Below are 14,916 nucleotides of genomic sequence, written 5' to 3'. Positions count from 1 at the left end.
CATGCACGTTGGTGCAACGCGGTGCCCACTGCAGTTTGCTGCCACCCCACCTACCTGCCCTGCACAACCAGTGCCAGTGCACCGGGGCAGGACCAAGACGCAAACGCAGCGTCTGTGCTGACAGAAGAGGTTTGGGAACGGCACCAGAGCCCCAAGGCAGGGGAGTGCTGAGGTACATCCTGGAGCGTCTGTGTGATGGGGTAGGGCACACAGCCATTCCCAGGTCGGTGCAGAGCACACACACCCACACGGGGAGCTCCAGGATGTGGCTAGGCCCTCGACACCTACGTCAGAATCAACACGCATGTGCGGTAAATGGCATTCAGGAGGCGTCTGCAGCTGAGTAACGATCACACCAAACTGTGAATATTGCACATGTAGAAGAGAACAGGGGGCCCACCCAAGGCAACCCTTCTCATGCTGCCTGGAACATGCACACACCACTTGCACCTTTAACCTGAAAGGTGCTCACGCACTGGTCCAGTGGGGATGTGTGACGAACGCAGCCAGCTCCCCTCCCAGGCTGCACTGACCACTGGTATTACTGCTCCTGGGGGCCCCGCCTTTATGGGGGTCTGGTGGGATCTCTCCTGCAAGGGCACAGGCCAGGCTCTCCTCCCTCTTGCTCCTTCAGGCCCGGCAGCTGCCTCAGTCCCCCTGAGTCTATTTTGGGTTCAGAAAGTGCCTGGGCTGGGGACAGGGCCAGTTACGCATTGACTCAGTTCTGTGGCTTATAGTAAAAGCACGGAGACCTTGTCCCACGCCTGTGGGCTCATGGCCAAGGACACTTGGCACCATTTGACCTCAGAAACAGGAGAAATGGAAGCACAGGAGAGGCCGAGGAGGGAGACGAGGGGCTGTGTGACACTGCACGGGATTGCTGCCCTTCCCACATGCAAGTTCTGTCTCACGTAGTTGCTGTGCGTCTGGAAGAATCTTGCGTGAGGATTACTGATTCCACAGGACAGCGTGCGACCCCCTGCAGCACCTTGACTTCAACGGGGGACCCCCAGCATCCTATTCAACACCATGAGGGAGCCCCACTACCAAACGGCCAGGCTGCACGTGCCTGGATTTCAGGCGCCAGGAAAGGACTTGGGGGACCCCGCTTCCTCTGGGGACAGCCCCTCAGGGTCTGGATGGAGGATGTTGGGCCTGAGGGCTGGGCAGGGACGATGCTCTGGGAGATGCCTCCAGGACAACAGGGAGACCCCTGCAGCCCTCCGCACGGGCCCCTTGAATCCCAGAACAGGGAGTGGCAGAGCACAGCTGGACGAGCAGAGGAACGAGGGAAGGATGGAGTAGGTGGGTGTGAGAGGAGGGGAGACGGAGGGGGGGATCACAGACTGTTTGGGGAGGGCGGCTGCACCACAGGAAACGGAGCAACCAGGCCGTGAGCAGGATGCGCACAGAGGAGGAAGGAGAGGATCCAGCGACTGAGACGGAGGAGTGACTGCCGGGCAGCAGGGAGCAGAATCAGGCAGGGGAGTGCGCACGCTGGGCCAGGTTGGACCGTGGAGCTGTGTCTGCAACCGGAACCTCGGAGGGCAGGACTTTGATCCCCTCCTGAATTTCCAAATAGGAGTTTGAACAGAAACACGTGGACTCAGGGACCAGCACTTGCGCGATGCCCTGAGGGCGACACAACTGCCCCCACAGGGCTGTGGCCCCCCAGCCCTGTCTCTCTCCTGTGTTCTCTCCCACATCCTCAGGGGCTGCCTGCTGCCAGCTCCCTTGCTGCAGCCTTGTCCAGCTCCTGCTGGCGTGGTCTGACCCCTAAATGTGTGCCAGCAAGTCCTGTGTTGGAGGGAGGGGAGGGCCTGGTTGGGCCTGGATGGGCTGGTGCCAGCACCTGGGACCAAGGAGGGAGCTTGCAGAAGGGACGGCCCTCGGCCAGGTGGGACCTGAACGACATCTTTCGGCATCCAATGGGCCTGAGGTGTCTGCGTGTCCATGAGGAGAAGCAGAGGACTGCCCAGGTGAGGACATCAGACCCTGGAGTGGGTGAGGAGCCCCTGCAGCCAGGCTGTGTGAACCCTGGCTCAGCAGGGCCGGCCTGACCCCTTGCAGGTGGGAGACTCATGAGCTGGTACACTCAGTGAGGACGGCTGCATGCACAGGGACGAAGACGCCCAAGGAGACCATCGAAGGATGGTGGGCAGTGCTGCCCACACGGATACCCAGCGTGTGTTTCCCAAGACCAGTGGGTCTCACACTGTCCTCACGCTCCCAGCTGGCGATCAACACCAGGGCCTGCCTGTGCCCGCCTGTGCCCCGCCTGTGCCCTGCCTGGGTGGGGTCAGCCACACCGCTGGGTCAGCCGCGCCCCTGGACCGCTGCTCCAACCAGTGTCCATCGTCTGCCCCTTACACGGGACAGGGCACTGCAGACCGGCCCAGGAACCTGGGGACACTTCACGCCCCACATCCCTCACTGTTTCTCTTGCACCAGAAAAGCTCAGGGGAAGGAAAGGCACGGAAAATAAACAACGCGCAGTGCAGGAGGCCCTGCTGCTGCCCGACGGAAGGCAATTTCTCCCTTAAAGAGAAGGGTGCAGACAGGCTCCCTCTCCCCTTCCCTTCTCCCACCTCACCCAATTCTGGGCACTGTCTCAGCCTGAAACTTGCCTGAGCGAGACAAGAGACACCACGGGCCAACCGTGCCTGTGAGGTCCCCTTCCCGCTAACACTTCGTGTTTTCACGTTTCAGCCAAACATGAAAGCGAGACGTCTCCCGCTCAGCTTTCCCATTTCTGCCCAGCCCTCACGTCCCCCTAAGTCTCGTCTGCAGAAGGCTGAACCCCACGTAACTGCACCTCCTTCCCTTGGTGCCCAAATGTGTGGCTCTGTCCGGCTCAACCCTCTCCTGGGCCCCGCGGCTGAGCCGGCCTGTTCTTCAGTTCCAGCTCCATCCCCCGGCCCTCTCGGTCCTGCACTGCCCAGCTGGTCCCCCGGCTGTCTGGTTCTGCACTGCCTGGCCATGCCATCCCCTCAGCCCTTGGGTCCTGCACTGCCCGGCCGGTCCTCCTGCCCTCTGGTCCTGCACTGCCTGGCCGGTCCCCCAGCACCTGCCTGGGTTCTCCCACTTCCCTGTAGACTCCAGGCTGTGCCCAGAGAGAGCTGAGCTCAGCGGCCCAGGCCCCACCATTGGCCCTCAGTTTCCTCTTCCTCCGGTAGTTTCCATGACAGCCCCAAACGAACTCCCCAGCTAAGCTGCCCCTCTGTCCCTGGAGCCCTGGAACACACCACGCTGTGCCTCTGAGCACCATTCCTGGGGTCGTGTGCCGTCCACCATCCTCCCTCTGGGGCCTTGAGCCTTTGCAGACTAAGCAGGGTTCTGCATCTGACCCCGGCTGGCTGGAGGCCTTGAGGCAAGTCACCCAACCTCCCAGAACTGCTTCCTCAGCTCGCAACAAAGTGGTCAGAATGGATGGCCCCTCGGACCCCTTCCAGCAACTGCTTCCTCAGCTTGCAACAAAGTGGTCAGAATGGACAGCCCCTAGGGCCTCTCCATTTGGTGAAACGCGTTCTGCCAGTCTTCCTGAGCCCCGGCCTGTGAGTGAAGCTGCCGTCTCCGCATCTGGGGGTGTCCTTGTCTGCTCCCCACCACCCTGCAGCCACAGACCCCTTCCCTGTCTCTCGGCAGAGCAGGAAGATGTGGCGGGAGGATGGGGCTTCCCTGTTTTGCCCTCAGAACCCACGCCTGGCAGGCAGTAGGTGCCAAACCAGCATCAGCATGGACCTAGCATGCAGTGGATGCTGCCCTGCCACCAGCTGGAGCCACATGTTCACGGTTTACCCTGGCATCTGCCAGAGAAGGAATGAACCAGTGGGACTCCAGAGAGGCCAGACGGTGGGGGGTGTGCCCTGGGGAGGGGAAGGCTGCACCCCCCACGCCACAGAAAAGAACCTGCAAAGCCCTGAATCCTGGAGCTGAAGGATCCAGCGTAACCCACCAAGGCGGACGGGCAGTGGCCAGCCTGCCCAGGGCTCTGGGGACAGCTCCGGGGCTGAGGCAGCCACCCAAGGTCTTTCTGTCTAAAGCATCTCACTGACTGCTGTGTGAGACCTGATCAGGAGGGGAAAATGGAACGGGGAGACCAGCACAGGAGGGGTGACGGGGCTGGGCCCAGCGAGATGAGAAGAGGGTGAGGGTGTAGTCAGGAGCCACCGTAGTGCCACCGTGGAGCCGTGTGGCCCACCGGGACCTGCTGTGGCGGCAGGAGTGGCTTCCAGCTTCACCGCCTGGCATAGCTATGGTGGCTATATCACGCAGCTGGTACAACTGAAGAGCTGACTTGTAAACTTTATCCAATTTTAGCGACTCTAAGGAACCACATGTGGCTACTGTACAAAACAAGGCGGCTCTGGAGGGCGGCAGGCCTTCAAAGTCCGGGGAGCCATAAAACACGATTCCGCTAAGACGTTCTGCTGTCACCACGCACAGCAGATCAGGACCCACGTGCTCCTGCTTCACCACGCACAGATCAGGACCCAGGTGCTCCCACGTCACCACCCACAGCAGATCAGGACCCACGTGCTCCCGCTTCACCACGCACAGCAGATCAGACCCAGGTGCTCTTGCACATGCTTGAGGCCACGGGCTCTCTGCTCCATAGCCCCTCTCGCTTCCCACAGGCAGTCTTCCATCTACTACTGGAACCTGCCCTTAAAAGTGAAGAAAATATAGGAGGGAGATCTACGAAAAGATAGGAGAAGATATTTGTGATGTTGGATTTGGTCAAAATATCTCGGGTATGATACTAAAAGCACAGGAAAAAAAAAAGAGAAAAAAAAATTTTTTTGAGGTATGTTTCTCTCTTGTTGCCCAGGCTGGAGTGCAATGGCACGATCTCATCTCACTGCAACCTCCACCTGCCGGGTTCAAGTGATTCTCCTGCATCAGCCTCCCTTGTAGCTGGGATTACGGGCACCCACTACCACACCTGGCTCATTTTTGTATTTTTAGTAGAGACTGGGTTTTGCCATGTTGGCTAGGCTGGTCTCGAACTCTTGACCTCAGGGGATCCACCCGCCTCGGCCTCCCAAAGTGCTGGGATTACAGGTGTGAGCCACAAGAAAAAGATTTTTAAAAAGATAAACTGGACTTCATCAAAATTGAACACTTTTGTGTAACAAAGACACTATCAAAAGAGAGTAAAAAACCCTGACATAATGGGAGAAAATGCTTGCAAATTACATATATGATAAGGGAGTAGTATTCAGAATATATAAAGAACTCTTAGAATTCAACCAGAAAAAAACCGAACAGCCCACCTCAGAAATGGGCAAGGGACTTGAAATGTCTATTTTGCTCAAGTTGATACAAGTTGAATGACCAATAAGCCATTAAAGGATGTTCAGCGTCACTAGTTGTTAGGGAAATGCACGTTAAAACCACAGTGAGATCCACTCATCCACTGGGATGGCTGTAATCAAACAGCCAAGAGGTAAAGAGAATTACGGTCAATGTGGCTGTTCCGCCCCAGGGACAGCTCCAGGGATGCGAGTGGGCATCTGCAGATCCACATTCACAGCAGGAATTCTCGCAACAGCCCAAAGCTGGAAACAATGGCAATGTCCATTAATACGCAAATGAATCCTCAAAATGTGGTCCATCTGTGCCATGGAATATTAGTCAGTCATGAAAAGAAGTTAGTGCTGTCACTTACCACAACACAGGCCAACCTTGAAGGCATTATGCAAAGTGACATACACCAGTCACAGAAGCACAGACGTCGCATCACTCACTTAGATGAGGTGCGCAGTATAGTCAGATTCACAGAAACAAAGAACGGAAATGATCCCTCCCCACAGGCGAGGAGATGTGTATCCACACACACAACAGTACCCGGTCCAGTCGCTGAGTCTGAGAGCTGGGGCTGGATCTGCACCTGTGTGGACACCCCACCACACACTCACATTCACTCCGTGAGATTACTTAGGAACGTTCTCCTAGCTGGCTGAAGTTTAAAGGTCACTCCAGCATGGGTTCACAAGCCATGGGGATTCATGTTGGAACACAAAATTCCCAGTCTGTGTGGCTCCTGCCAGACAGAAGAAATGAGTCCCCCCCAGACACACTCTGCATCTTGTCAACAATCACAGCCGTGGGGGGGCCATATGGCATCTGCTTGGCATGGCCTCCATGGCACCTGGGGCCCCACAGCCACCCTCTTCTGGCCCAGGCGCAGACCCTGGTGGGAATGCTGCGGCAGCATGGCCACACTTCTCGGCCACTGCATTTCGGTGCTGGCCCCTGGGGAGTGAAGCCTAACCTCGCCTAGCATAGGCTCAGCCGACCTGATCTCTGGGGAGCCCCCCCGGTGCTGGTTGCTCCTCATCCCTTTAAAAAATTGTGGGGAAGTAGAAAAATACCCTCAGTAAGTGAGGTCACTGACAAAAATGTAAAAAGCACAACTTTGGACAATATCTTGCTTGAAAAAAACATTTTTTGCTACATGTGAGCCAAGCCCTTCAATGAGAGAGGAATAGGCTACCTAAAAACAGATTCCGATGCAATCATCTATTATCGATGAGTTAGAAACATACCTGCTGCAACAGAAATGACATGTGCAAGCGCTTCACAGATTGGTGCCTACTTTCCCTCCACACAACCCTTTGCAGAACATGAGCCTGTTGACTTTCACTCCAAACTGCATCATTGTCTACTTGCTGCTAAACTAGACAGTGGAGAAAGAACTTCAACTATTCCAAGTTTGCTTTTAAAGGCCCTTAAACTAGGCCCAAAGGCCTTAATCCCCGACAGGCCGTGTGGACAAGTGCCGCTCTGCTGTCTGCGGCCACAGCTGGTGGAGCTGAAAGCACACAGAGGCTCTGCACACAGGACTGGAGGACCCTAACGTCAGTGCTGGCACTGCCCAGGAAGCTTGGGAAGGGCGTTCTCTGGTCTTCTGCAACGCATTCCTTTACAGAAAGGAAAATGGGAAGAAAGGTTTCACGTCCAGGGCTCTGGGCCTTTGATCATTTGAGAAACGCTGGGTCTGCAATAGGGGCCTCCGGCTTCTCAGGCCAGACAAAGACGCCGGGCCACACGGGCAGGGCCTAGCCTGCACCAGAACAAAACCCCGGCCTCTCAGTGTGGAGGCCTGGGAAAGGCCCACCTCAGCCGGCAGAGGGGCCGCCTGCCCTTTGATCTCTCCTGAGACCATGGCCTGGGCCCCGGGTCAGGGAATTTCACACCGCACACACCCCAGGGAAAGAGGAGCAGGTCAAGAACAGGAGGGGGGTCACCCATCTCAGCAAAGGCCCCACGCCGGTCCTCTTTGGCCAGTTCCACATGGCTGCATGCGTATTGTCCAAAGCTGAGCCCACTCTCAAAGTGGAATTGACATTACATGCCACAATGGAGCCAGTGAACAGTGGTTCAGGTGCCTGGACAACATGCCAGCCCTGCCCCCCGCATTGGGGTCTTGAGGCTGGGACATACTTCTCCATTTTCCTTCTCTGTGGAGTGAACCTGAGCCACTCAGAACCCAGGCTCCATCCCATCCTTGTGGAGACGCGCAATGGGGCCACCTGCATCCGGCTGCCTGCCCGTGCTTCTGGTCCCCGGATGGGCAGGTTTCATTGGAAACACAGGTACTCCCCAGCAGCTCATCACGTCGCATGTTCACAAACACAGGCTTGGTCAGAAACACTTACATCAAATGATCCGTAACGTTCTGAAGATATTTTGGTTTAAGAGAAGGAAAATCTTTATGTGTGAGAGAGAGAAAGAAGGGAGGGCCCGTGATAAGGGGAGAAATACAAATTCCATGGATAGCTCTGAGCTCCAATAGCTGTAAATTTGGAAAGAAAAAGAAATATTTGATAAGACACAGCAGCATTAATGGACAAGGAAAAATGGACTTTTAAATGACAAAAAGGATTGTGTCATGTCCAAAACAAACAAACAAAAAAGGATTAAAAGTATTACCAGAGTGTTTGCATTTTGTTTTTGTTTGCCCATTCCCACCACTAAGCGAATCCTGGGTGTTTAAAATGAGATTTGGTGGCACAAAAACTGATTTCATTTCTCCCCAGCAGCCAGTAAAGGATGCTGGTGGTGTCGGGTGGGTGTGGGGTGTGGGGCTGGGTTGCAGCCCTCCCCTCCACTGCAGGATGCTGGAGAACTTGCCCAGGCTCTCCAGTCCTTCTCCATAAAGTCATGGCTGTTGTTTTATCTTCACACATTTATGTCTTTTTTTTTTGTTAACCAGAAGAAACTGAAGTAAGGAAAATGCTTATTTTAAAATTGCTGGCATTCATGGAAGTGCATAGAAACTTGTTTCTATGATCAATGCCTGCTCCTGTCACGGGGCCAGTGACGAAGAATGGGATGTTCTGGAAGGTGGAGGTCTCCATATGAACACATATATGCGTGTGTGTTGAGACGAAGGGAACTGTTGATTCACAGCTGGGAAAGAGACCGTGAGATGCTGCCATCTCAGTGCCCTCCCACCTTCCATGGGACGCTAATGGGTATGGCAAGGCTGATGCAGACTCTTCTCAAGTAAGTGTCAGAGGCGCTGAGTCAAGGGAAGCTGGACACATCTCTCTGCCCTGGACTCCTCAGGGCCTCTCCGTGTGCACCTGCCCTGTGATGCCCAAGGAGCAGACTCAGTGCGTGCCTCCTCCCAAGCTCACCTGGCTGGGGAGCCCTCTCTCTTTGAGCCCTACTCAAAGAGATGACCTTAGAGGTTGGGTGCTCTGGAGACCACCTTTTGAGAAATGCCAGAGCTCAATCCCCATGCTTTTGTAGGAGAAAACTGGATCCCACAGAGGTTAAAAGCTCTGTCCAAAGTGATAAGCCTCATTGCTGGCAGAGCCAGACCCGCGCGCAGATCTGCTCTCCCACGCTGCTGCTGGACCCGTCCTCGCACTCTGTGCCTCACGTCGAAGACACCCCACGCCGTCTGCGCATGCTCCCGCTCTGCCACACCTGACCTCCTCCCACCACGGGCCTCAGTCTAAGACTCCCCGTGCCGTCTCCGAGAGGAAAGCCTCCCATAGCACACACACAGGTTCCCTAGATAAGGACATTCACAAAAGGGGCTAAAGGCTCATTTGAGATGGGGTGACTGACATTGGATGGCAATTACTAACGGATATTTTTAGTGTGACTCTACTGCAAATACCGTTTTAACAACGGTGAAGGTACATCGAATACCGGAGCGACGTTCTGCACCGCAACGACACTGAGGGGCCCGAGGGTGGTTTCTCCGCGGCTGCGAGGTTAACGCTGCAGCCTATGCGGCAAACACCTGTCAAGGACCCGCGTGTGCTCGGCACACAGAGGCAGGTAACGAACCACCAGTCTCAGAAGCAAATGTGCTTGCTGCAAACCACCTTCTACGGCCCAGCAGAGGGCCAACAATCAGCGAATGGTTTCCAGGGCCTCCCGCGAACACGGCACCCTGCGTTGCCATGGCAACGCCATCCCAGCTCGGAGCCACAACAAAGCGGCAGTGTCTGCGCCTCACCTTTGGCCATCTTGTTGAGAACCATGTCGATCAGGACGTAGGTGCCGCTCCGGCCTGCACCGTCGCTGCCAACAGAAGGAGAGAAATGACAGTTGCCGTCCACACGGAAGCCTGACCCACCGCACAGCTAGTGACAGTCCATTTCCTTCACGCTTAAGTGGGGCCGGCGAGAGGAAAGAAGGATGGCGGATGTGAGTGGGGGAGGAAGGACGCGGGCTGGGAGAATCCAAGTGAGGGCGAAGGGAGGCCGCTGGGGGCTTTGAGCCTCTGAGCAGCTTGTGGGACGAGCTGCTGTGCTCAGATGTGTTTGCCTCTTGCTTGTTCCCACCTCTTTGGCCAAAGATGTGGTACATTTTGCCAGAGCAAAATGAACTAAGTGTTTGACTGTGTCAGAGTTGATGGCATTTGTATAGAAAACACCTGCAAGGTGCTTTCTCTAGGGTTGCTGGGCAACCTCCCCAGCGCAGAGGGGAGGGCGCTGGGCGGCTGGACCCTGCTGGCTCATGCAGGCAGGGACACTTTGGACACATCCCCCTAGGCTGCCTGCCGCCCTTTCTAAACGCAGGTCCTCCCTCTCAGAAGGAGAAATTGACATAACAGTCGTTACTCAATCATATTCTTTAAAAAGCACTCTCATTTCATCTCTTTCTCATCCCACCAGCTATAATTGGAATATTTACCATCTGGGCTAGAGTTGTAAAAATGTTTTGAATAATACCTCAACAGTAGCAAAGGAAAAAAAAAATCCCCTTTTTTCTGGAAGAAGAGTAGCCTCAGCACCATCCTTTCCTCATGAGGAATGTGTGAAGCCATTTCCTCCCCCCGTGCAGACACTGTCACCGGGTTGCACGAGTTTGAGAGGCCTACTTAAAAGTACATAGGGCTTGGGCTCACACCCACAACTGGCTTTTAAATGGAGGAACTTTTACGTTTATAATCCTAGCAAAATCAATTGTGACTTTCCGGAAAAAGAATAAATGTTTCCCTCTCAAGACTTCAAGAAAGACGTGACTACCCAGCAGATATCACGCTTTCAGTTCTGCTTTCTATGCCGTCTGTAATCCCAAGAAACGATGGAAGCCTAGAGGTGAGTTTTTGATTGTAAAGAATCAGTACATTTTGGCTTTAACCTGTTTCCTCAAACAAATGGTTGAAAAATGCTGTAGTTGGGACGGTAAATGTTTCAAAAACGTCTCGTTCACATCCTCACACCCTCACTGCATCACCAAGGAGGAGAAGCGGTCGGCCTGGGCCACTGTGAGCATTGTGGTTGCTGAGTGCGTTTCTCACTTGTCTTCTATCCACAGCATATATTCACATGAATATTTTAAGGTCTACTACAAAAATCTTCCAACTAAGTGTAGCTTGTCTTGATACATTTGTGGGTAAAAGATGTTCTACTCTACTCTTTGAGGACAACAGACCATAATCTATTTTCATCCTCCCCTCTCATAGACAGGAATGCGCACACAAAACACACATGCTTCTTGATTGGATTTGACAGATTTGGTGTTTGTTCTTTGGAGACAGATTTCCTTTTTATTCCAGGCAGGAGGAACATTCTGTAAGACACTTCTAGAAAAATGGAATATGAGTTCTTCACCAAAAGTAGTTGGGTATCAAGTCCAGCAGAGACAGTACTATTACGTTGAGTTTTCTTTGCATAAAATCTATTCTTAATGGGTGGTTTTAACATACTTAAGGATATGAGTCACTGAATTTTTACCAAGAGGCCTGAACCCACAGGATAAACTGGAGGTGGCTGTACCTCCAGTAATGACAGATTTCGTCCCTGTTCGTAACTGGTCCCAAGCATTTCTCACCGTCTGCAGAGGGTTCTGAGCCTCTGCTGAACATCCTGGTGGCTGAGACAATGCAACAGGCTGAAAACATTGTCTCGATGTTTCTGTGTCATGGCACCATAGGGTTGAAGAACAGGTAAGGTGGCAGGATCTGCTCATGGGTGAGTAGAAGGCAGGACACCGCACCGTGGGCTGCTAGAAAATATGCTATGTGAGGCCAGGCGCGGTGGCTCACGCCTGTAATCCCAGCACCTTGGGAGGCCGAGGTGCGTGGATCATTCGAGGTCAGGAGTTCAAGACCAGCCTGATCAAATGGTGAAACCTCCTCTCTACTAAAAATACAAAAAGATTAGCCAGGTGTGGTGGCGGGTGCCTATAATCCCAGCTACTCGGGAGTCTGAGGCAGGAGAATTGCTTGATCCCAGGAGGTGGAGGTTGCAGTGAGCCCAAGATCATGCCATTGCACTGCAGCCTGGGCGATAGAGTTTAAAAACAAAAAAAAGCAAGCCATGTGCATTTTAGCAAAAAAAAGCAAGCCATGATACAGACATAATACAAGCAACGCCCAACTGTATTTACCCAAATGGCATAGAAAAGTAAGTTTATATTTTTGGTTTCCTTAGAAGTGCCAGTTAGTTATATTTATTAAGCAATTAGAAAGTTAAGCATCTTGCATAGATTGTTTTTTGAGGCAGCCAAAACTTCTTAATTGATTAAAAGTTGTACTTGCCTGCAGTGAACAATTATTGGACAAGAACGGCCCCTGTAGCACTTGTTCACTTTTCTGAAATAAAAAGAGAGATAAAAGTTATAGTTGTGTACTAAGACTTTGCGTTAATCCAAAACAACTATTAAAACAAAGCCCAAGGTGTGTGTGTTTGAAATCATTTTGCAATCGCTTGTTTTGACAGAGAAAATGAAAATTATACACATAATATCAAACATTTATTCTTCTTCTCAACATGTTATTCATCGGAGCTTTAAAACCCATGTCACACCTTTACACTGCTTTCTCCTTCCAAGGAGGGGTGCCAGGCTTTGAACCAGTGGACTCCTGGCCCGTCCCGCCTGCCCCACCCCTGCAGGCTCTCCTCTTTCTGTTTCTGCTTATGTTGACTTGACCTTTCGTTACACTACATCTTGATTCTTCATTAGAATTTTTGAATTTTGCAATTTATGCTCAAAATTTCTTACAGTCCAGACATCATATTGGAAACTGTTATTTCTCTACTATCTAAAAACAGCATCTTCAAGGGCATTTGTGACCTGTCAGCTTTTGGTAAGGATATCTAAATTACGGAGAAACCTCTATGAAGTCCAAGACAAGTCCTTTCCGTGTTTATAACTTTGAGTATACAAACAACTTCATTGTGCAGAGTTTAGATCAGAAGTTGTGAAAATTAGAAATGAGCATACATTTAAGATTTCATAACCAACCCCTAAATCAAAACAGAGAGCTGATTTAAAATTCACTCTGTAAACTCCAGGTTTCTTTTTAAATTAAGTGAAACAACTAAACAAGTTTATGTAGGTCCATTCCAGTTGTCAGTGAACTATTTCTGAATAAGTAAATTAAAGACAGAATCTCAGGTTATTGGAATAAAGCATGTGTGAAGGGGATGTGTTCTTAAATGTGCTGCGTGAACTCCTACAAGCAACAAATGTAAAAAAAACGGGAGTATGGACCGTAAATGGGAAAATGTCACGTTTCTTTGCAAAGGCTTGCCTATTCAGCACCAAATAGTCAGTGGAAAGTAAACATTCCATCAACTGGTTGCTTTTCTACAAACCTTTGAAGCCAGAAGGGGCAGGGTGGCCGTGGAGGGAGAGGGGAGGTGAGTGTCCAGTGAGCAATGAGCAGAGGGATGCTTGAATACGGCGGAGCCCAAACCACAGAGCTTTCTCCTCCTCTCTTGCTATTCCCCTAGGAGTTACCAGAACAAGGCCCTTCTGATGGGAGTGTGAACGCCCAGTCTGGAGGGCACAACGGGAGTTAAAGGAGCAGCTGCGGGGCCTGGACTCGGGGTGCCCACCTGCAGATGGGCCGCGGCCACAGCCTAGCCAGGAGGCACTTGATCCCTCTGCCCTCTGGTCTGTGAAACATGAGGCTGATGCCTGAAAATGGGGCGGGCTCAGACACAGCACAGCCAGCAATGGCCTCCAGGGCCGCATTGCCGTTTCTGTTAGAGGTGTTTGTTGCTTCTGGGGCACACGGTGGTGTGAAGGCTTTGGGGAGAGGCGGGGAGCACAACAGTGAACTCCTTAAAGGTAACAGCACTTGTATGCCAGAAGGCCTTGAACATTCTTGGTCCCTGGAGAATAAACAGGTTGGAAAACAGACCCACCATGTCTACTTCTAAAATGTCCCATTCCTGACTCAGATTGTAAAGCATTGAGGGCTCCTGATGACAGAATGGATACCGGGCCCCAGGGGTGCACCCCAGCATGGGGGTGGGAAGCTCTCCAGCTGGGTAAGGACCATGTGTGTGCGCATGAGACTGCACACATGTGCATGACATGAGCACGCATGTGCACAAGTGTGCACATGTAGAATCAAGCAGGCTCAACTGTCAGACCAAATGGTGCGTGGCTTTGCTTTGAAAGGCCTTTTGCCTTTGGCAGAGGAGTTTACTGAACATGGCTCAGCCTCTGAATCTTGCAAATGGGAACGACCTCAGTTCTGCTCCTCCAGCTTCCTGCTGTGTTTCATGCCTTGTGGTCCACTCTACGTAGAGACTAAACTCAGCTTCCGGAAGTCCACACCTGTCAGTCATCAGGGGTTGCTCATTTTTCCTCATGAGACCAAGTACACAAAAAAAGCAACAGTAAAACAAACCAACCCCCAACCCCCAAACCAGATGTGCTTGAAGAAAGTGTGCTGGTTTGAGGAAAGGCCAGCGTAAGAAGTCGGTAGACAGCGGTGGCTTATGGCCAGCTTCTGCTTTGGCAAAATGCAGTAATAACCCCCCTGGCTGGGAAATGCTCCTAGTGAGTGAATTTGTGGCTATGACAGCCTCGACTTGCTTCCGCACTCCTGAAACTCCTGCGTCGATCTCACGGTGTACGTAAGATACCATTTTCTCTGACATGTTGTGCCTGGTGGCCTTGGAAAGGTTTCGCTGTAATTTTCATATCCGTACCAGCCCCCACCTGTGCTCAACCTTTTTACAAAAACCCACAGGCAGTCAAGGACATGTGCAGTGTAGATACAGGGTGTGGCACAGCTGAGGACTTTATTTACAAAGATCATGCAGTTGTATCGTTACACGCAAAGCATCGCAAATAGAGAGGCAAAACCACGACATATTGAACACAAGAGTTCATCCAGTTGACCCAAGCTGTAGACCATGGATTATTCAGGAAGGTGACACAGCTGCCTCATTTGACTCCATCAGAACAAAGCGTCAGTGAGCAAAAGGTCTCCCACAGTAGGAAAAGTTGATATTATAGAAACTTCCACAACAGGAATTCACTGAGAAAGAATGATTAGTGATACAAACCAACCCCCGGGTAACCGGGCGAGAGTGCACCGTCATGCAAAGCACCAGCAAGCAAGGTCAGAGGTCGTTAGAGTCTCAGAAAGGGGCTTCCCACATCGCCCCCTGCAGGACAGTCACAGTTTCCAATGAT

The 14,916-nt window shown here is 52.2% G+C and overlaps 1 protein-coding gene and 1 long non-coding RNA gene across 3 annotated transcripts in view; one reads left to right on the top strand and one right to left on the bottom strand.

The window, feature by feature from the left end:
* PTPRN2 (protein tyrosine phosphatase receptor type N2) overlaps positions 1 to 14,916 on the bottom strand; it is a 981,520-nt gene that overhangs the window by 16,033 nt on the left and 950,571 nt on the right. For both annotated transcript variants that reach the window (XM_033192278.1, XM_033192279.1), the window contains 2 exons: positions 12,017 to 12,070; positions 9,485 to 9,549 (listed from right to left, as the gene is read on the bottom strand). In XM_033192278.1, the coding sequence (XP_033048169.1) occupies positions 9,485 to 9,549; positions 12,017 to 12,070 (119 nt within the window). The remainder of the gene's footprint in view (positions 1 to 9,484; positions 9,550 to 12,016; positions 12,071 to 14,916) is intronic.
* Positions 9,467 to 13,632, top strand: LOC117072306. Its single transcript, XR_004432746.1, has 3 exons — positions 9,467 to 9,675; positions 10,428 to 10,571; positions 13,215 to 13,632. It is a non-coding gene; the product is annotated as an uncharacterized LOC117072306 (long non-coding RNA).

The sequence above is a fragment of the Trachypithecus francoisi genome, unplaced genomic scaffold (assembly GCF_009764315.1).
Source record: "Trachypithecus francoisi isolate TF-2019V2 unplaced genomic scaffold, Tfra_2.0 Lachesis_group4, whole genome shotgun sequence".
Lineage (NCBI taxonomy): Eukaryota > Metazoa > Chordata > Mammalia > Primates > Cercopithecidae > Trachypithecus > Trachypithecus francoisi.
This window is presented reverse-complemented; position numbering and strand designations above follow the sequence as displayed.